Source organism: Arvicola amphibius, chromosome 8, assembly GCF_903992535.2.
Source record: "Arvicola amphibius chromosome 8, mArvAmp1.2, whole genome shotgun sequence".
In the NCBI taxonomy this organism is placed as follows: domain Eukaryota; kingdom Metazoa; phylum Chordata; class Mammalia; order Rodentia; family Cricetidae; genus Arvicola; species Arvicola amphibius.
The window spans coordinates 36,680,107-36,703,564 of record NC_052054.1 but is presented as its reverse complement, the minus strand read 5'-3'; the positions used below and the strand labels follow the sequence as shown (position 1 = coordinate 36,703,564).

Sequence of the window (23,458 nt, the reverse complement as noted above, 5' to 3'; positions counted from 1 at the left end):
TATGGAAAACATGAGATCTATTGCGTAGTTCAGATGATTGATTTGTAAGCCATTTGAGTGCTTGATTTCATCTTAAAATAAGAAACACACCCAAGTTATTGCCCTCATTTTAGAAATAATTATACACTCACAATTGCTAATCCAATTTCTAAGTATAACAAAATATACACAAATATTGTAATAAAAGCAAATGGAGAAACACCAACTTCTATTAAGAAAGAACAGCAAATTATAAAAAGGATTTAAAAGCATTTGTACATTATCCACAAACTAGAACATTTTGGAAAAGTTTAAGGGAGATACTGAACACATAAATGGCACCAACAGGTGCTTCCAGAGTTACAGAATTTAGAGCCAAAATGATCCTCTGAAGTCATCTAGTTAACCTTCTCATTTTACAGTGAAGGAAGAGGCTCTCATGTGAAGTCATCTGCTCAAGGTCACAACACTAATGAAGCCAGGAATAGAATCCGGGATCTCTCATTCCCAATGCATTGCCTTGAAATGTAAAATTCTAACCCATTCAAGAGACAAGAACCAAGATCAGGGACAAGGCCATTGGTTGTGACTGGAGAAACAAACGTTGGTTTCTGGCTTTGTCAAATTCTGTTTTCTTCTATGTTGAATCAAGGGAGGTAATAGCCTTTCAATCGAGTATAACATGAAAGTCATATAGCTAAATGTTTATTTTGGTAATCAAGGCTTGGAGCCTAGGGAGATGGCTACATGGGTAAAAGTGTTAGCCATGTAAGCCTAGCAGGCCTAGTTAAATCTCTGAAATCAATGTAAAAACCTGGATGAGTTGGTATGAATCTGTAACCCTAGCACTCCCATGGAGAGATGGGAGGCAGAGTTAGAAGAATTGTCCTGAAGCTATAATACACAGCATAGCAGCCAAAATTAGATAACCCATGCCAACAAGGTGGAGTGTGAGAACGGACTTCTCAGTGTTGTACTCTGACCTCTACTCATATGCTGTAGCATACATGTGCCCTCATGAGCAAGCACACACACACATGCATGCACGCACACATGCACACACATACACACGAGGGGGCACATGAAATGAGTAGTAAATAAAATGTTAAAGAGGCTTGGGTCCTCAGTTACTAAAAAAAAATTCTGTACCAAAATTCAAAGACATAAGAATTCTAGCACTGTATCTTAAAAAATCTGGGCATAGACACAACAGTATGGCTTTAAACATGACATGAAGCAACCTATAGTTTTTCTGCCTGCTGGATGTCCTTTACGCTTCCCAAAATAATTATTTATTTACTCTCCTTGACTCAGGACAATTCTGGCTGTTATAGGACTGGGGAGTGACTGAGTTTATGGTTGTATAGCCTTTTTTCCTTCCTTCTATCATTCAGTCATATTTAATAGTAAAGGCACTGTGTTTCTGTTTTTTTTTTTTTTTTGAAATAACTTGAAAATGCCTGGAGCACAGAACGGCTTTGGAAGAAAGAATGAGACCATTCCTTTCATGCTAACATTAGAAGCCACAATATAAGTAATGTGCGTTAGTAGTTATTCCTTTCAAAAGAATGTCTGCCTTGTACAATTTCTTAAGGTACATGACCTCAGTTGTTCAGCAGAGCTCTTCAGTCTTAAATTATATTTCTAGTTTGTAAGGAAGAGAGAAATGGTATATATTTAAGTTAAAATTTCACTTAAAAAAAACCCAGGATGTCCCAGCTCAGACTGTGGGGACTTGAAGAACAAGACAAGTCCATGCACTTCAGAAACTGTCACCTGGAGAAGGGTTCCAGAAATGGGGTCTGCAGCTTGACTCTTCACATCTGGGAAATGAACAAGCAGACAGATGTGGGAGCCTTCTCTCCCACGTAGTTAAGGACAGTGTTCCACCCAGGGGTTCAGTTCAGTGTCACAGCCAGCCAGAGCTCACGCTGCTCAGAAATTTATAATGAACTTCACATGAAAGCTGGAACACTCCCCTATTTTGATTTTTTTCAATCTGATCATAAAGAGTGGATGCCCAGGCTTTTGCTCCCCCCCCCCAAGTCAAGTGTAGTCTTAAGTTCTCTGAATCACAGGACAGAGTTTTAAGTGTGTGTTAACAAAATAAAATGACCCTGATGCATATGGGGCTCTGATTCTGAGTAAAAGCCAGAACAGCTACATCAAGGCTAGTTTTCCCTTCAAAGTTACACACTTAGAATATTACATTTCATCAAGTGCACTGTTTTTTCAGTGTTAGGTGTTTTCCCTTAGAGTCATGGGATGCTGGCTGTTCCCTCTATTCTTACTTCTTGTGACATGTCAATAGATATTTTAGCCAAGCAGATCTGCCACGGAGCTTCTATATAGGCACTTCCAGATATAAGAAATAGTTCAAAGAAACACCTTTAACTATCAGATTTTAAGTGTTGGTCTGAATTCTGAGTAAAAAAACAAGCAACATTTGAGAAATATGTGCTACTCAAAATTAGAAAAAGGCCTTCCTTTAAGTTTCAATTTTGTTTTTAGCATCTCCATCATATTATTTATAGATTTGTGACTTATTGTGATTGTAGAAACAAAATAATGGACTCTGCTAAAGTTATCTGTTCAGTATTCACCACAAGAGGGCTACCCTGAGTCACTTCTCTTTGCTAGAAAGTTTGGAGGACATGCCTGGTTCAGACAGGTCATTCAAGGAATGACCTTAGTAAACTTAGTAAACCTGCCAAAGACTCCGTGTCTGATCCTTATAGTATACTGTTCTTCATGCCTTTGAAATAATTTGCACAAACATATTCCAATAGCTTTGCCTTTTCCAATGCAGTTATTTGAAACCCACTGTAATATTTTGAATCGACTTGATTCCTAAAAACTCAGTCATTTCAAACAAGGTGCAATTCTGTAATCAATTTCATTCTTTCTAAAGTCAAAAGTGTGATTAGAGGCACAACTTTATCTCTTATAGTGTCTTCTCACAGCAAAACTCTGATGTCCCAGATTGGGGAGATGCTCGCTTCTCTCCAACTCTCTCCTTTGCCTGCTCACTGTAGCTTTTCTTCAAGAAGAAATCCAAGCAACTGAGAACAATGGGAAGGGCCTCTGTGCAGTAGCCCTGACCCCAGTAGAAGATATACCTCCAAATGAAAGTGCTGAGATTCTGAGGGGTCAACCGAAGTCCGGAATAAATTAGTTTTGGTATTATGCCATATAAAAACTCTACTTTGGAAATTCGAAATAACTGATATATTTTAAAAGTGTGGCATTTTTCTGTTCAGGAGTTAATACTAGACGAAATGGCAGAAGATGTTTTAGAAAATAACAGCAAAAGCTATAGATAGTCATGAAAAAGAATGACAAACTATACATGGAACTCAGTTTTTGGATTAATATACAAAAGACCTTATATGTACATATATATCTGTATCTCTCTATCTATGCATATTTATGTGTGTGTGTGTGTGTGTGTGGATAGATAAATAGATGTGGATGGATAGAAAGGTAGACAGACAGACAGACAGACAGACATAAACTTTCAAGCAGAGAAGGCATGGAAGGAATGTATAGGAACATAGCAAGAATCATCTGAGTCTATGACTCTATAACCTTTCAGAATGGCCATCATGAAAAGGAGCCACCATTACCTCCCACCTCCTAACTAGTGACACAAAAGCACTATTTAAAAGCATGTAGGAAGCTACTGCATTTGTCGCAGGGCATACGGAACGTGACTTGTTCTTCTGTTGTTTCTCTCTGAGGTCTTACAAGTGTCATGAGAATATTGGGACACACTGAGAAGGCATTAGTTCCACCAACATATGTAAGGAACCATCTCACCTGCTCCAAAGCAGATGGCAAACAGATACAGAACGGCTTATCTCATTCTCCCTTCTGACTTGTCATGAGGGCTCTAGGAGACATCTTTGTGGATACTGTTTTTTAATTGTACCAAAATTCACTATTTTAACCAACAGTCAACTTTTCTCACATTTCAATTTAACCCTTCGCCTTTTTCTATTCACTCCCTACAATCAATTAGGGCACCGGATTCCACCAGGTGAGACTGGGCTGTAGTGCTATGAGAATTTAGCTAAAACACTGCATAGATTTTGGGGGTTAAGGCTAAGCTGCCAGGCTGACATTCCAAACTTAAGTGGCAGATAATTAAATAGCCACATCCCCAGCCCATCCACATAAACTGCACATTCCTGGATCGGCACCAAAATTTTCATTATTTAATGAGTTTCAATCATTTTTATTTAAAAATAACCGAGCAGATTTCTGTTTTTCTCAAACCTAGGCTAAATTAACAAAGACTCTTGTTCCTGGGCCCAGGAATATGCCATAGAAGGGAATCTTTTCAATAAATTTTGCTTTACAAAATGATTTCCAGCATTACATTTAAATAGCCCAGCTTTGAACATGAGACTAGAATATTCTTTGTCTCAACATCTGTGAGATGTTGCAATGTTGATCATTTAAAATTAGCAAAAATAAAATAATTGTTCGCTGAACAAAGCAACGAAAATAGTGCAGCAATGAGGTCAAAGGCATGAGTGAGGAAGAGTTTGTGGTAGTGAAGGGAGATGCCGAGGAGAAGGGGGAACTAGGGACTCCTCACAGGTCTGGGGCACCATCTTTCTCATTCTCTTCCTAATGCTAGGTACTAGGTTCACACAGGAGAGCCTCAACTTATAAGAAGATCAGAGAAAGGCCGCTTCATTGGTAGTTTTCTGAGGCCACCCTTCTCTCTCCAGCTCACCAGCATGATGCTCACTCTTGGACACAGGGAATTCTGACTCTGCTGCACTCTGTACACATCAGCTTGACTGTGTGCGCGTGTGGGTGATCTGTGTGTGCACACATGTGCATGAGTGTGTATGTGTGCGTGTGATGATGTGTGATGTGTGTGCATATTTCTAAAGCACAAGTAGAAAACTGGCTGGACAGTCGATAGGCCGGAGTTAGAAGTAACTTTCTTAAAACTCACTGGTACAGTAAATCTGCATCCTCAAGTCTAGAGACGCTGTCAGAAGGAATGCAGAGCCCCCAGAATATGCAGAATATGAATACCTGTCCTGCTTCAGTCTGCGGTCCCCTCCCAGCCTGTCACGAGAGTTCTATCTATGGAAGGTGTGACTGGGAAGTAATGATTACATAAAATTCTTGTATAAAAATCGGCCCAAGAGGGGACAGAGAGATGGCTCTGAGGAAAAGAGCACTGACTGCTCCTCCAGAGGCTCCGAGTTCAATTCCCAGCAACCACATGGTGGCTCACAACCATCTATAATGAGATCTGGTGCCCTCTTCTGGCCTTCAAGGTTACATGCAGGCAGAACACTGAATATCTAATAAATAAAATCTTTTTAAAAAAATATCAGTGTAAGGCATTCATATCAATGCTGCTGTGACCAGGATAAGCATGACTGCAAAAAAAGATATCTAGAGACAATGCTATTTGGCTATGTCAGATAGCACAAGTCATTGCTGAAGAACTTTCACTACCACCACAGATATCTCCAGTAACTTTAAGAAAAGCTTACAGATTTTTTTGTTACAGCATGTTGAATCATATTGTGAGGGTTTGTTTTACTGTACACATCTAGTTATCTGTGAGTGTTCCTGACTATGTATTCACATTCTGTTCTTCTTGGTTCTCCTTTCCATTACATTAGTATTGTTTATGTCTTCTTTGATTTTGTTAGTTTTGAGAAATTGCATTAGTGAGTACAGTTTTTCTTTCTGAAAATTGATATTTTATGTGTATGATTGTTTGCCTTCATTACCTATATACGCACCACATGCTTGTGGCGCTGGGAGAGGCCAGAATGGGGCATTGGGGTCCCTGGAGCTGCAGAAAGACAGTTGTGAGATGCCATTTGGGGGATGGGAACAGAGCCTAGGTTCTCTGCAAGAGCACTGAGTGCTTTAACCCCTTTCTCCAGTTTTAGTCTCATCTTTTTTTTTCCTGAGACAAGGCTTCACTATGTAGCTCTGGCTGTCCTGGAACTCACTTTGCAGACCAGCTGGCCTCGTACTCACAGAGATCCACCTGCCTCTGCCTCCCAAGAGCTGGGGTTAAAGGCATACCCCACCTCTAGCTCCATCCCCATCTTTTAAAAGTGGTACCAGCACTGTAGAGAACTCCCCAGTCATTGGGACATCTTGAAGCACTCTCGTTCATTTCCAGAGGCTCCACAATTAGCTAAGAACCCCTGCTTGGCTATGAGGTCTCACGCTGCAGGTGCCATAGACATTTCAGGCAAATTTCAACACTTAAACATTTTTGTTCACTTCCATTGAGGTTGAGGCTCAGAAAATTATCAAAAATCCAGCAGGGAGATTTGGGTTTTTGAGGTGTGTGTTGACATACATTTTGAGTCAGACACTCAAAGCGTAAACCAAGCTGACTTCAAATTTGCCATTGTGTGTGCCTCTATCTCCCCATTTCTATGACTGTAGGCTTCTGCCACCAATTTAACCAAGCATAGAATTTTTCTCCTTTCTTTATTCTTTCTCATGAGAGCCTACCCAAAACTTAGACTTTTGAATTTCAAGATTAAAAGCCAGATGTGGCTGGGCATATATTTTATGGTACAACATTTATCTGCCAGATAGAAGACTCTGGGTTCCACTACTAACACTGAAAAACCAAAGGGAAAACACCCAATCAAACAAAATCTGATTTCAACTGCTAGCAAGCCATTCATCAGACATGCTTTTTCCCCTTCATCAGAGACAATTATAACCAACAAAGTACAAAAAAAAAGAATCCCAAGCAGAGACAAAGATAATAGATATTAATAGCAGTTAAGTGGAACTTTTCGACTACTGTAAATTTTTCTAAATTTAAGTGTGTGTAGTGTGTTGGGGGTGTAGTGTGTATCTGTGGTGCATGTGCAGGTACTGTTGCATGAGAGTGCGCATGTACTTGTACTTATGGACTTCAGAAGGGAATGTTGTGTATATGTATGTGTAGTGTGTGCGTGTGTGTGTGTGTGAGTGTGTGTGTGGTACATGGTGTGGTGATAGTGGTGTGTGTAGGTACTGTATGCATGAGGGTGTGCATGTACTTGTACTGATGGAGTTCAGAGGGGAATGTTGTGTATATGTATGTGTAGTGTGTGTGCGTGTGTGTATGTGCGTGCATGTGTGTGTGGTAGTAGTGGCGTGTGTAGGTACTGTATGCATGTGAGTATGCACACATGGAGGCCAGAGGAAGATGGTGAATGTGCTTCTCTAATACTTCCCTCCTTATTGCCCCATCTTCACTTCCTGTGTGCAATACTTCATGTGGGCTCTGGGGAATTGAACTGACGTTCTCATATTTTTGTAGCAAATTTTCTTACCAACCGAACCCTAGCAAAAAAAAAATTCCCCAAAGCTAATATCTACAGAGAGATGGAGCTGTAGGGGGGTGAGGGAAAACACTCTTCTGCAGATGAAGTCCTTGGAATGCCATATCTTTAACTGGAACGTACATATCTTTAACTGGAAAACTTTCCCCTTGTATCTTTTTCTTGTGGTCAAGATACTTCACCTGTATCACAGATTTTCACATCCACTGACCAATATGTGAACTGAGGAGAAAATATGATTTTTCTTATTCTTTTTTCTTGAGGTTTGGCTAGATAGCACAGGCTGACCTTGAACTCAGAATGCATTTGTCTTAGCTTCCGCAGTATTGATGTCACAAGAATGTACCACTGTGCTGGAATTTCTAGGTATTCCAGGATTCCAGTGGGTAAACTACCAACAAGATGGGCAGTGTAGAATCTTTGATATACAGAGTCCATCCAGGTGACCTTAGTATGTATAGACAGCAAGACAGGAATGCTGGGGTTCACTGCAGTATACTTTACAGGAAAGTTTATAGAGTAGCTCCACTGGAACTATGCCTCTGGGTTAAGATTGTAACTCAAGAAAATTCTAGACACTGTATTTATTTTCCCTCTTAAGCTGCCCCTCATGCCATGTTGCTAGCATATTTTCTGCTGTGGAGACAGTTTGTCATAGAAGAAAGGACTCCCAGCACCAAGGTCAGTGGTATCTTCATGGAGAGAGAGCTAATTTAAAGGAAAGTAGGATAAATTGAATGGTGTGTGTGTGTGTGTGTGTGTGTGTGTGTGACGATTAAGTTACTTATTAAACTAAAAGATCAGTTTGACTCATGCTTCCAAACACATCTCTGAAGACAGAACGTGACAGTTTCAAAACATATTATTTACTTTCCAAGAGAGCTACAGTTCACCATTTACTATATTATTTTTACAGATATTTATTGGACAAGGACATTTTCTTCCTTGTCTAACACAAATAACATTGCACTCATAAATCTATATAATCTGTATCAGCTAACTTAGAAAACACCTACATTTACTTATGCTTAATCACTCCATGATTTTTGAAAATGTGACCAACTTAAACATTTAATAAATAGGTTTGAATTAATACTCAGTTCCTAGGAATTAATTATAGACAGCCCATTTTTTTTAAGAGTTAGCCTGTCAATTATGAATTAAAAGAACAAAATGAATATATAAAAGAAAGAGAAAATGATTTACACAGCAACCTGCAACACTTTCCTTACCTGAAATCTCTTGGTCGCTGGGGTGTTCTATTGAATTTGACAGTGTAAGGTGAGTTGTGGCTTTTTACAGAGATATGCAGTCTTCAGTGTTTTTACAGCATCGGTTACTACAGAAATGATACTTCTTGTGTGTCTTGTCTTGAGGAGTGGACAAAATAAAACAACTGAAAACACTACAATGAATGATAAATGGGGAAAGATTTACAGTACAAAAAACAGTGTAAAAAGGAAGACAAGTTTAAATATTGTTGTGTAAGAAAGTGATGAAAATAATACAAGGATGAGAATAAGCAAAATGATGGGCTGGAACATCTGGGAAGGCAAACGTGGAGACAAGGAGAAGAGCTAATTAATAATCGCTTTAAACCTTATCTTCATATCAACTTATCAAAGCACTGACTCGACCTAAAAATAAAGACACTCCCCCATTAGGCCTATATCTGCAAGTTCTTAAAATACCTTATTATAAACAGCACTTTCTCTCCTTCTGATATATATTTCTATATCCTCCCTCCCCACACAGTGTAGCTGACAACACCACATGCTAGGTATTCAAAAACCTGCCAAATGAAAACCAAAGCTATAACAAAACATACTAAATAGAAAGAGAGTGTAACATTTAACATTCTGAAAGCCAATAGATTCCATTATAATCCCCCCCCCCGCCCCCACCCTCCACCCCCACCCCCGCAGCAAAGCATAGCAACATGCAAAGTAAGCAAGTGGGCTGCAAGTTCTCTAGCTGTGGTCAGCAGGCAAGTAATCTACTAACATGCTGCTGCGCAGAAACTGGGTTTTAAATATCAGTGTCTCCAGTGTGTTCAAAGCCATGCATGCTGTTGTACTTCGGTGGGTTCTCCAATGGATATAGGACATCAGGCTGCTGCGAGGGACGGTACTGCCTGCTTGGCTCCATAGACATCTTTTATGTGGTTAACGTGAACAAAATGCATTGATCTTTCAGTGGCCACCATACCTGGCCAAAGCTGCTGGGTCCCATTCATCCGGTAAGCCTCTACAAGCCAGGAGGGAAATGCTGCTTTCCCCTGTGCTGGAATACTTATTATTATTTCTTTGAATTAGTATGGCCTTAAAGCTATGCTGCAAACTTCTCGCTGTGGGATCTCCACTATTGAACGGATGATATTCAACTAGAAATAAGCACGGTGTTACTTCAACTTAGGTTAGGGGATAACTTATACGTGTCTCATCCATAGAGCTCTGGGCACAAACAAGACCGTGTCTCCTTACTACCAATTTGTACATTTATCAGGGGTATCGATTAGTTTTGTTTAATCAGAAAGAAAAATTTTAGACAGGGTCTCACTATCAGCCCTGTGGGCTGAGAATCACAGAGATCCACCAGCTCCTACTTCACTCAAGTCCTGAGATTTAAGGTGTTCAACACTTCCGCCGGTTTATTTAGCTATTTTTTTTTTTTTAAAATAATCTTAAACTCAATTTGGACCTTGCTCACAATCTTCAAATATTGAGGACCTTTATGTTAGGGATATCATGAAAAATTTTGACCTTTTAAACTGATAATATGCATTAAAAATCTGTCAGTCATCACACAAAACCTGATTGTGTCAGTGTTGAATATCCCCTTCAAATAGAACAGGAATAAATAATTGTTAATGATCTACTGGGTTTGGGGACCCTCTGCCTGGTGGAATACAGTGTGAAAATAGAGGTGCCTTTCCGGGTTTCAAAGCCCAGCAAGGCTACGAGATGGAACTTCCCTATGGTGAGATGTCGAAGTCGGGGTTGGAGATGCCCCACCAGGGACTGCAGCTCCACAGGCCAGCCTCGCCATCGCCATGGCTCGCAAAAGGCAGAACTGTACCTGACTCACGGATATGGGCTCCTCGGCGCCGCGGTCATCCGCAGACTTGGGCACCTCCAGGCGGTCGATGAAGGTCTGCAGCTCCTTGCGGAAAGCTTTCATCTGCGCGTTGATGCGGTAGAGCAGCTCGTGCTCCCGGATGCGGCTGCCGTCGTCCTCCTCGTCCATCAGTCCGAATAGGTCCCCGTTGGCCACGTAGATGCGCGCCTCAGTGATGATGGTGCTCGTGTCGGCGATGAGCCGATCTATGGTCTTTCCCAGGCGCTCGGCCTCGGAGCGGATGTCCTTCATCTGCTGTCGATCCGAGAAGCTCTTGGGCCAGGGACCCGGTGCAGGGTAGAAGGAGCGGGTGGGCGTGAGCGAGCGGATGTTCCGCACTTCCTCGGAGTCGCTCTCGCCACCAATAGGCCCTTCTCGCTTGCGATGGGGAGGTCGGGAGTCATCGTCGCTCTCCTTCTTGCCCGCGTCGCTCTCTGCGTCACTGTCGCGGGGGCTTCCACGGATACCCAGGTGTGAGGCCAGGTCGTAGCGCTGCATGTTGGACATGAGCACGCGGTTCTCGTACTGCAGCTGCATGACCTTGCCGCTCAGCTCGTTGATCTGCAGGCGCGCTGCCTTCAGCTCCTCCTGCAGGGCCTCGGTCTTGGCGCTGTCGTGGTGCCTCGAGCTGTCATGGCCGCTGGACTTGTACTTGTACTTGTTGAGCTCCGCAGTGATGCGTTTGTTCTGCTCCTCCAGGTCGGCCACGTTCCTCCGCAGCAACTCTGTCTCGTCTTCCACCAGCTGCAGATGCTGTCGCAGCTCTGACAAGGACTCGCTCTGCTCCCTCATGAGGGGGTTAGCCGAGCCATTGAAGTCGTCGCCCCGCAGGTCGTCCAGTTCCGCCTTCAGGCCACGGTTCTCCACCTCGAGTTCCACTATTTTCCTGCCCAAGATGTTAGCCTCTTCCTCCACCAGCCGCAGCCGCAGCTTGAGCTCCGCCTCCCTCGTGCTTGGAGGTCCCCCAGCTTCTCCTTTGGGTAGAGGGCTGTCCAGGTCCCCATAGAAAGATCTGTACTTTTGGAGTTCGTGCTCAAATCGGTCCTTTTCTTTATCAATCTTGGCCATTTTCTTTCTCATCAGGGCAGCTTCTTCCTTAACGAACTGCAACTGGCACTTCAGATCCTCATTGTCCTCCTCATGAGGGGAAAAGTGGGAAAAGGACAGGAGGTCATTTCTATGCAAATAGAAAAAACAACCAGGAGAAGACATCTGCAAAAATAATTTCTTTTCCTTGTAATTACCACCTAATGTCACAAAGAGAGACGTGTCTTTTCTCCACATCACTTACATTCTTTGCCCAATTAAAAATTAAGGTAGCGTGTTTTGGAAACCGAAAGAAAAGAGGCTAACAAAAGTGGGGAAATTTGATCACCACTGTTCATGAATGATAATATGTGCTAACTGTTACCAACCATTTCATGGTCCTCTCAACAATGTTCTTTTTATTTTGCGCTACCCCCCCCCCCCCAAAAGCCATGAGTATAAAACCCATTTGCCCTAAGAAATATTTAGCTACTTTGCACTCACTCAGTGCCATTTCCTAAGCATGAGTATGAACCAGCTGCTCTTCGGCTCTTTACAAACACATAAAAAATGAAGAAGAAGAAAATGGTATATGACTTCACTTCTCGCTGGAGCTATGGCTCCCGAACATTGTCAGGAAACAAATTTCCATCCACCATTATTTGAAGGAAAATTGTTTTGAAGTCCATTATGAAGGGAACGTCTCATGCTAGAACGAGCTATGCAAAGTGAAACTGGCAAGCTGTCTATTTGCACGGATTTTTGTAATAAGCTGTACTGCCATCTGCTAAAACGGGTAGAACTGATTCTGTCTGTGGGGTAGTAGATCTGGTGACCACTCTCTCACACGTTCTTACGCCTCAGAAGCCTAATCATCAACTAAACTAGAGTACTAGGAAAGAAATAGAAATCTCTTTTAAGAACTTTTATAAAAGTTATTATGTCTGTAGTGATTTGAAAAATGGGCCCATAGGCTCACAAGTCTGAACACTTCATCAACAGGGGTAGAACTATTTGGGAAGGACTAAGGGGTGGAGCCTTGTTAGAAGAGCAGTGTCACTAAGATCTAGCTTTGGGGTTTCAAAAGTCTTAGGACACTACCAGTGTACTTTCACTGCCTTCTGTTTGTAGATCAAGATGTGAGATCACAGTTGTTCCTGATGTCATGCCTTTGCCCTGCTATCATGAACTCTAATCTTCTAAAACTAAAAACTCAGTTAAAGTCCTTCCTGTACAAGGTGACTTGGTCATGGTATTTTATCACAGCAATAGAAAAGTAACCAATACAATGTTCAAGAACATTTCTTCCAAAGATCATTTCTCACAATTCACTTTGGTTTTTTTATTTAGATGAACAGATAGATTAGTAGATAGGCAGATAGCAGAAAGATAGACAGACAGACAGACAGACAGACAGACAGACAGACAGACAGACAGATAGATGTTTTGCCTATCATGGGTGGATCCCAGGGCCCGGCAATGCTATGCAAGCATTCTGCCAACAAACAGCATCCTTAATCCTTCTTTTAAAGGTTGACATAAACACCCCTTCTTTATTTAGACTTCTGAGAATTGATGTCTGAGAGATAGCCTGATAAAGAGCTAGGGAGGATGGACTTCTGATAGAGAAGTTCCAGAAGCAATGGTGAAAGGGTACAGATCTTTACCCTCCTAACAACTGACAAGAGGAGGAAGGGTTGGAGGTAGTGGTATAGATATTGAAGACTGCTTTCCTTCTGCCTACTCGGTCTCACTCCAGCCATCAAAACAGCGGAAACTTTCACCTCTTCACAGATGAGAAGTCTTATCATGGCAGAGCACAGGTTAGAAAGGGGCAGAGCAGAATCTATATTCAGGCTGATTGTAAAAGTGATATTATTTGACCTGTTTCTAAAACAGAAGTGCAAATAAGGAAAGTAGGGCAGTAGGGTAAAGTTGAAGAACTAGGATGTGCTGCCCTCTATTTTCCTTAAGAAACCGTGTATGAGCACAGACAGCTGAGGGGGAGCAGCTCTCAGTAATGCACAGAGTGGATGCTAAAAAGATACATCACAGAAAGCTTCCATGGGGGAAATCCATTCCACAAGAGGAGGGAGAAGCAGCTTTGCAGGAGGCTATTGAGATCAATGACACATTGCAGCATTTAAGATCACAGCAGCTGAAGATAAAAAAGAACCCTGAAGTTCTGAACTTTAGGGTCTTGGTAGATTCTACTAATGATTTCAGGGACAGAAAGAAAAAAGAGGAACAAATTTTGGGTGATGATTGTGGATTTAGGTATTTGTAATGCCGTCTTTGTAGGACAGCATTGAATGGAGGAATGTGGAATCTACGGGCTGAGATCATGAATATTGTACTGGAAGACATAGAGAAATCTTATATTTGATCAAAGGATGTAAGAATAAGATGACTGATGTGATGACTGAAACTATTGCAACAGTTATGGATGCAACCAAACAAGAGAAGAAAAGAAAGACACAAGGATAAGAAATGTTCAAAGGTTTGGCAAATCATGTAGTATTGTGGGATATTTGTACACTGTGGAAAGATATGTTGCTGTGATTGGTCTAATAAAGAACTGTATGGCCAGTGGCTAGGAAGAAGGCATGGGCAGGAGTTTATGGAACATAGAGGACTCTGAGAAGAATTAAGGTGGAGATTCCAGGAAACGCAAAACAAGCAGGATGTACAGGAAGAGAGGTAACAGACATGAGACACATGGCAAAATCTAGGTTAGTGTAAATGGGTTAATTTTAGTTATAAGAGATAATTAGGAAGAAGCCTAAGCAATAAGCTATAGGCCAAGCTTCCATGATTAATAAGAACTCTCCGTATCATTATTTGGAGCTGGCAGAACAGAGAAAGTTTTGTTAAATATGGCCTCCAAAATAGGGCTATGTATTTCTACACAGGACCTGAGAAAGCATTAAAAAAGTTTGAAACACACAAGCATAGAGTCAGATGTGGCTTCCTAGTCCTACAGTCTGTCAGGTGGGTCTCATTGCACAGAGACACAACTCCCTGCTGCTGCTTGCAAGCTTGAGCCAGCCAGCACCATGTGCATAGCCTTGCAGCAGGTTTAAAGCTTGACTCATCTGGTCAAAAAACACTACAAGTGTTTAATAAGTCCAGGTCCATGCTGAAAAGTCCTCTGAACAGGTTACAGTATGCTTAAAAAGGTGATTAGGTGCTAAAGAAAAGAAATTGTGTATAGACAGTCATAGAAAAAAGTTTCAAATAATAATGTTTTTAAGGAAAGAGTAAAGCAATATTAAAAATTAGCCATATAAGGATGAGAAATATATAACACAAAGTATAACACAAAGAGTTTGGACCTTATACAGTGCTTCACTAATGACAGTTGCTGAGAGAACTAGATCACCTGGTCTACTTATTTTCATTGGTATCTTGTCCTTTATTTTCTGAAAGATGCAAAATTTTAAAGGTAACATACATATCTGTATTAACACAAATATGGAAGGTGAAGTATGAATGTAGTGATGAGCTGCAGGCAGTGTTCCTGGAATGGCAGAAAGCTAAGGAATGGGCCGCTCAGCTAGCTCAGTCGGTAGAGCATGGGACTCTTAATCCCAGGGGCATGGGTTCGAGCCCCACATTGGGTGCCATTCTGTAGTGATGAGTTGTGGACAGTATTCCTGCCACCCAGCTCCTGGCTAGACTTCAGGTAAGGACTGTATTTTCCCCTTACACAAACAGGACAACAAATGTTACAGCTAGTTTTCCTAGGACTAGACCATTATCACAATTTTCTCAGAGTCCCCTAAAGATGCCATTGAGCCCAAACAGCAGGAACTACTTTTAAGAACATGACACCAACATTCCCAACAGGTGGGGTGGGTGGGTTTTTGGTCATTTGGTGGATGTTTGTCATCATTTAAGGGGGTTGATTACAAGTTGTTATTGGTCATGTCAAGGGAGGAACCTAAACAAAGGAGATTAGATTCTAGGATCTTATTCTAAAAGGAAAAAGGGGGAATATAAGAATGGTAGAAAAAAAGGTAGATTATTGAATCTATTTTTAAATTAAAATACAACTATTAATCTTAAATATTTTACATTTGTATGTATTTCTTTATAAATGATAAAAATTTAAGGTTATTTTTGTTATACAATATATGTTTATACTCTTGCTTAAGATATTGTACTTATACAGCTCATTTTAAACTGTTCTGTATAATTAAGAAATGCAGATTAGCAGTTAGTCATCTATAACAATCAAAGTTGTAGTCATGTTATATATACTTTCAAGGTTAAACAGAGATATAGCTTAGGTAAATAGGTGGTTTTCAAACACTTTAGAGACCTTCATAATATGGCATTTAAGATATTTTAACAATATAAGGCCTTTCATAACAGTGAGACATGCCTACTCCTGGAAGCATAAATTTACTTCAAAAAATATGAAGGGCATTGAAGAACCTCCATATGGAGTTTGCTTTCACTGTGGCAAAGCTAGCCATCTGGGCAAAAACCTGCCTTTGCCTTGACTGTTGACAGTAAGCTCTCCAAATCGAATAAGCAGGACACAAAAGAAAGTGATGGCCAAACTTTGCTAAGACAAGGTAAGATTGTCCTAAGTTCTTGCTTTACAAAAAAGTCTATCAGATATTCTAGGCCTGTAGGCAAGCAATGGATGCTCCAATGTTCCAGAGGAAACTTGAGTAACTGTCTAGAGAGCCAACTGTTTCTATAGTTCTGGAAGTTGCTTGCTCTGCACTTCCTGTTTACTCAGATAATATTATGTCTTCTCATACCTCTGATGAAGTTAAAGATGAGGAAAATTATTATAGTTTTTCTTGTTACTAAATTAAAAAGAAACTCACAAAAGATCTATAAAGTGTATAAGGATAGGAGATATAATAGCTTAAGTTGTTTATCTACAAAAATGTTTTTGAGGTCTAAAAAGATAGTTTTGGGTTGGCAATACAATTTAGGGTAGAAAACAAGTTAGGTATATAACTCTGGACTCACCAAGATAGGATAGATAATGGAGATTTTTTTTCTGAATTTGCCAAATTCAAATAGACTGGACACTGTAAATTTAATTCTTAGTTGTTAATTGTTCTTATTGTATATATATTTTTACTATGTTAGTATTAAAATCTTTACTTTTTATTTAGACAAAAAGGGGAAATGTTGTGGGCTATTTGTACAGAATGTGAAGATGTATTGCTGTGGTTGGTGTAATTAAGAGCTGAATGGCCAATAGTTAGGCATGAGGTGTAGGCAGAACTTCCAGGAACAGAGAGGAATCTGGGAAGAAGAGTGGCAGAGACACCAGAAGACAAAGCAAACAAGATGTAAAAGAAAAAAGGGAAACAGCCATGAACCACATGATAGAACATAGATTAATATAAATGGATTAATTTTAGTTATAAGAGATAGTTAGAAACAAACATAAGCAATAGGCAGAATTTTTGTAATTAGGAAGAAGTCTCCATGTCATTATTTGGGAGCTGGTAGGACAGAGAAAACCTTAGTACATAGTAGTCCAATGATCAGAGAGGGTATCTGACTAGTCAATAACAAATGTGCTTTCATATAGACTAGTTTTACTGAAAAGTGTACTTAGGTGAGACTCAGTAGCAGGGTACTGCTACCTCTATGGTAGAAAACTTTATTTTCTTTCACAGAAAAGCCTTTCTTCTGTTGACATATGGCATTGTTTTAATTTAATTAGTACAACAGTGGGTGTGATACAAACCACAGAGTGGAGCAGAACAATTCTGCACTGTGTTGTGTCAAGCAAACCAAAGATAGAAGCATGTCTGATTTGTATGCACATTTGCTCTCCCATCCAAAGGAATAAAACATATTTAAGACTTGGAAATATCCTCCATGTGACTAAGTCATGTTAAAGGAGATGTAGTAAGAGGAGGAAGGCACAAAAATTCATTTGCTTATTAGAAGCTAAGTCTTTTCAAGATGCAAAGGGTACTAACTTATGCAACTCTGAGAGTTTAGGAACTCTGAGTGCCAATTTGCTTTCTGTCTCTTATCTTATAACCTACTTATGGACTGCATTTAAAACTGGGCATAATGCTTCCCTCTCTAGTGTTCCTAGTGAAACAGAAGAAATGTAGAGACCAGAGCCTTGGACCTGACTCCACCAGGAGAGGTGAGTTTCTGGGTTCCCAGCTGGAGGCCTGCTCTCTAGGCCTTAGGCCCCCCTCCTGTGCCCTACCCCAACCCACCAAAGCCCCAGAGACCTGGGAATAGCCTTTTCACTCCTCCAAACTATCCTTCACTGTGTCTGTGACCACCAGAGCCTTGGCCCTGCCTATACCTGCAGAACCAACCACCAGCCTTGGACCTACCTGCACCTAGAGGAGCCCCAGAGTGACATCAGACACCACCAGAGGCATAGCCTTGTCTTCACTTGGAGGAAGAGCGACCACCTAACCCACAGGCCTCACCTGTATCAATTGGAGGAAGAGGGATCCCCTGAATCACAGACCCCACTTGCACCCATTGGGGGAAGAGATGGGTAGACAACCTTGTAAGAATACATTTAACAGCTGGGCAGTGGTGGCACATGCCTTTAATTCCAGCACTTGGAAGGTAAAGTTAGGTGAATCTCTGTGAGTTCGAGACCAGCCTGGTTTACAAGAGCTAGTTCTAAGACAGCTAGTGTTATTATACAGAGAAACCCTGTCTCAAAGAAAGAAAGAAAGAAAGAAAGAAAGAAAGAAAGAAAGAAAGAAAGAAAGAAAGAAAGAAAACAATTAACAACATAAAGAGTAATACAGTGCCACCAGAAACTAATGTGATTCTACACTAGCAAGGCCTGAATATCCCAATGCAGATGAAGAAAATGACCTTAAAAATGACTTAATGAAGATGATAGAGGCCCTTAAAGAGGAAATGAAAAATTCCTTTTAAGTGGAGGAAAAGAAAACAAAAAATTGGAAGAAATTAATAAAAATTAATAAATCCCTTAAAGAAAGTCAAGAAAAACAGTCATACAGGTAAAGGGATGGTTCAAGACTTGAAAACTGAAATAGAGGCAATAAAGAAAACACAAACTATACATAATTAAGCACTGGGCCAACTTCCTGGAGTCCCGTCATAGAGAGGGAAAAGCAACTGTATGATTAAAAAGTTCAAGACCATGATGGGGATACCCACAGAAACAGATGACCTGAGCTAGTAGGAGCTCACTGACCCTGGAATGACAGCAGGGGAACTTGTATAGGATCAAACTAGGTCCTCTGAATGTGGGTGACAGTGTGTCAAAGGGGCAATCTCTGGGGGGTCACTGGCAGTGTGACCAGAACTTATCTCTTGTGTTTGAACTGGATTTTTGAAGCCCATTCTCTTTGGAGGAATACTTTGCTCAGTCTAAATATAGAGAGGAGGGTCTTGGTCCTGTCTCAAAGTGATATGCCAGACTTTGCTAACTCCCCATGGCAAGGCTTTCCCTCTCTCAGGAGTAGATTAGGTAGGAGGAATGTGGGGATGGTAAAAGCAGGGGAGGGAATGGGAACTGGGATTGGTATGTAAAATGAGAAAAGATTATTTTAAAATTTTATTTTTTAATAAAATGCAAATACAGAAGATGCTATGGTAGACATATATAGGAAAGACTTAGTTTTCATTCAGGTTAAAACTTGAGTTTTAAAATTATACAACATAGTTAAAATTATGTACCATGACAGCCTTCATTTATTATGCACAATAAACTATGGAATAGAAAGGAAGGAAGGAAGGAAGGAAGGAAGGAAGGAAGGAAGGGAGGGAGAAAGGAAGGAAGGAAGGAAGGAAGAAAGAAAAAGAAAGAAAAACAGACAGACAGAAAGGAAGGAAGAAAGAAAGAAAGAAAGAAAGAAAGAAAGAAAGAAAGAAAGAAAGAAAGAAAGGAAAACAAAACACAAACCGAGGGAATTCTGGAAATGGAAAATCTGGGTAAATGATCAGGAACTACAGATGAAGCATAACCAACATAATACAAGAGTTGGAAGAAAGAATCTCAAGTGTTGAAGCTACGATGAAGGAAATAGATTTATACGTCAAAGAAAATGTAAAATCCAACAAATTCTTAACATAACATATTCAGAAAATCTGGGACACGATGAAAAGACCAAATCCAAGAATAATAAGGACAGAAAAGGAAAAGAAGTCCAGTACAAAAAAATATTTAACAAAATTGATGGAGGAGTGTCTATGTGTTAATTTCATTGGTTAATAAAGAAACTGCCTCGTCCCTTTTAATAGGACAGAAAATTAGGTAGGCGGAGTAAACAGAACAGAATGCTGGGTAGAATGCAGAGAGGCAGACACTTCAGGCAGTCGTCATAGGCAATCGCCATGCTTTTCCTCTCCAAGACAGACACAGGTTAAGATCTCTCCTGGTAAGCGACCACCTCGTGGTGCTATATAGATTACTAAATATGGGTTAAAGCAAGATGTGAAAATTTAGCCAATAAGAGGCTGAAACTAATGGACCAGGCAGTGTTTAAATGAATACAGTTTCTGTGTAATTATTTTGGGTGTAAAGCTAGCCGGGTGGCGGGACGCAGCCCCGCCGCTCCATCTACACAAAATCATTCAAGAAAACTTTCCAACCTAAAGAAGAATACTCCTATGAGTGTACAAGAAACTTCAGAACACTGAATAGACTGGATGAAGACAACGTCCCTTTGCCATATAATAATCAAGACAATAAACATACAGAATAAAGAAGGAATATTAAGGAAAAAGGCCAAGAAACATATAAAGGCTTCTCAATAAAAACTCTGGAAGCCAGAAGGTCCTGAGTAGACATTCTGCAGACATTAAGAGACCACAGATGCCAGACTATTTTATTATAATCTACAACAGACACTCCACATTAAGTGCCTGTCTGTTGTAGTTTATAATAAAATAGTCACACACTAGCTCAGAATGGAGAATAATAAAGGTTTCTTTATTTAGGGGTAGACACACAGTCCTCTGCATGAGCGAGGAACAAGAACCAAATCCAGCAGCCAAGAGGCCACGCATGCTTTTACATGTGAATATATAGTACATTTGACCATGCCCAAACTGGGCCAGTATCTTAAAGACTATTGGCTGAAGGAGTTCCCACAGCAGAAGGCCATACTAGTATACACAGCAAAGCTTTCAATTACCGTAGATGGAGAAAACAAGATATTCCTTGACAAAACAAGATTTAAACAATACCTATCCATAAACCCAGTCCTACAGAAAGTACTAGAAAGAAAACTCCAACTTAAAGAAGTTACCTACACCCACAAAAACACAGGCAATAGATAATCACATACAAACAAAAGCCAAAAAAGGGAAATACACAATAGCATCACCACCACCAAAACCAAAAATAACAGGAATTAATAATCACTGATCATTAATATCTCTTAATATCAATAGAATCAATTCACCTATAAAAAGATACATGCTAACAGAATGGGTATGAAAACAGGATCTATCCTTCTGTTATATACATGAAACATACCTCAACTTCAAAGACAGACATTACCTCAGAGTAGAGGGTTGGGAAAAGATTTTCTAATCAAATGGACCTAAGAAACAAGTAGGTGTAGCTATCTTAACAAATTAGACTTCAAAATAAAATTATTAAAAGAGATAAAGAAAGACATTTCATATTCATCACAGGAAAAATCCATCAGGATGAAGTTTCAATTCTGAACATCTATGACCCAAATTCAAGGACACCTACATTTCTAAAAGAAATGTTATTAAAGCTTAAATCACACATCAAATCCCACACACTAATAGTGGGAGACTATTACCTACTCTTACCACCTACTATTACCTACTCTTACACCCTACTCTTTTCACTGGACAGGACTACCAGACAGAAACTTAACAGAGAAATAAAGAAGCTAACAGATGTTATAACTCAGATGGGTTTAACAGACATCTATAGAACATTCCACCCAAACACAAAAGAATTAACCTTCTTCTCAGCATCTCACAGAACCTTCTCTAAAACCAACCCATACTTGGCACCAAAGCAAACCTCAACAGATACAAAAAAAATGGAATACCTCCCTGTATCTTATTAGATCACCATGGTTTAAAGTTAAAATTCAACAACACTAATTACAGAGAGCCTCAAAACTCATGGAAATTGAACAGTGCTCAAGTAAATCACCACTGGGTCAAGGAAGAAATAAAGAAAAAAATTAAAGACTTCCTAGAATTCAATAAAAATGAATGCACAACATACCCAAACTTATGGGACACTTTGAAAGCAGTGCTAAAAGGAAAGTTTATAGCACAATGTGCCTATATAAAGAACCTAGAGAAATCTCACACTAGTGACTAAACAGCACACCTAAAAGCTCTAAAACAAAGAGAAGCAAACTTGTCCAGGAGAAATAGATGCAAGGAAATAATCAAATTGAGTGCTGTAATCAATAAAATAGAAACAAAGAAAACAGTAAAAAGAATCAGTGAGACAGAGAGTTTGTTCTTCAAGAAAATCAAAAGGTAGACAAACTTTATCCAAATTAATCAAAGGACAGAGAGATAATATCCAAACTAACAAAATCAGAATGAAATGAGAGATATAACAACAGACTCTGAGGAAATCCAGAGAATGAAGTCATACTTCAAAAACCTATACTTCACAAAATGGAAAATTTAAAGGAAATGGACAGCAATATGGATAGGAACTACATACCAAAATTTAATAAAGACCAGATAAACAATTTAAATAGATCTATAACCCCTAAGGAAACAGAAGCAGTTATCAAAAGTCCCCCATTCAAAACAAGCCCAGGGACAGATGGTTTCAGCATAGAATTCTACCAGAATTTCAAGGAAGAACTAATACCAATACTCTTCAAATTGTTCCACACAATTGAAACAGAGAAGACATTGCCAAACTCTTTTTATGAGTCTACAGTTACTGATACCCAAACCATATAAAGACACAAACAGAAAAAAGAATTACAAACCAATCTCCTTCATGAACATTGATGCATAAATACTCCATAAAATACTGGCCAACTGAATCCAAGAACATATCAGAAAAATCAGCCACCATGATCAAGTAGGCTTCTTTCCAGAGATTCAGGGATAATTCAACATATAAAAATCTGTAAACATAATCCACAATATAAGCAAACTGGAAGAAAAAAAATCAAATGATTATTTCATTAGATGCTAAAGAAAGCCTTCAACAAAATCCAACACTTTGTTATCATAAAGGTCTTGGAGAGATCAGGCATATAAGGAACATACCTAAGGAAAATAAAAGTGATATACAGCTGTGGGGGTCAAGAAATACAGGTCTATTTTCCACATGTCTGGTGAAGTCATAGAATTTGAGAGACTAACAGGTACATTTTGCACCTTCCAACATAGGAGGTGGTCATCTGGTCTTTTTGAAGTAAACTCTGCACCATCCTGAGGTGATCAGGAAATGCTAATGTGATTCTGCTCCTTCCACTGTAACTATGAAATCATCTGGAGAGGAGGTATTTTTCTGCCTAAGTGATGAAGTGGATGTGAGTAAAATGTGACTTGAGTCATCTGGCTCCCTAGGCAACAGAGAATGACTGTATGAGTTCACCTCTGGTATAATGTTAATGAGGCCTTTTGTTACCCTCTCCCTCTGTTTACCTTTGGTATAAAAGCTGTTGGAAAAATAAATGCAGGGATTTGGGGATCTGAATAATCCCTGAAACTTCTTCCCAATACTGTCTCCTGGTCTGTGTCTTTTTTCCCATGACTCTACCCTGATGAGAAGTGTTTTATGATGAGGCTAGTCACCAACATACAGCAAGCCAGCAGCCAACATCAAACAAAATGGAGAGAAACTCAAAAGTGATTTCACTAAAATCAGGAACAAGACAAGATTGTCCACTCTCCCCATATCTATTCAATATAGTTCTTGAGGTTCTAGCTAGAGCAATAAGACAACCAAAGGATATAAAAGGGATACAAATTAAAAGGAAGAAATCAAACCTTCATTATTTGCAGATGATAAGATAGTATACATAAGT

At 39.9% G+C, this 23,458-nt stretch overlaps 2 protein-coding genes across 2 annotated transcripts in view; both read right to left on the bottom strand.

The window, feature by feature from the left end:
• The window catches only part of Kiaa0408 (KIAA0408 ortholog), a 28,155-nt gene extending 19,478 nt beyond the window's left edge, over nt 1-8,677 (bottom strand). Inside the window, 1 exon segment of the mRNA XM_038339685.1 lies at nt 8,552-8,677. The gene's annotated coding sequence lies outside the window, so the exon portion shown is untranslated.
• Nucleotides 8,678-8,719: 42 nt separating this feature from the next.
• Nucleotides 8,720-23,458, bottom strand: part of Soga3 (SOGA family member 3) — a 49,417-nt gene continuing 34,678 nt past the window's right edge. The window contains exons 5-6 of the mRNA XM_038339684.1: nt 10,398-11,573; nt 8,720-8,863 (exon numbers count right to left, since the gene is read on the bottom strand). Coding sequence (XP_038195612.1) covers nt 8,753-8,863; nt 10,398-11,573 — 1,287 coding nt within the window. The 3' untranslated portion in view covers nt 8,720-8,752. The remainder of the gene's footprint in view (nt 8,864-10,397; nt 11,574-23,458) is intronic.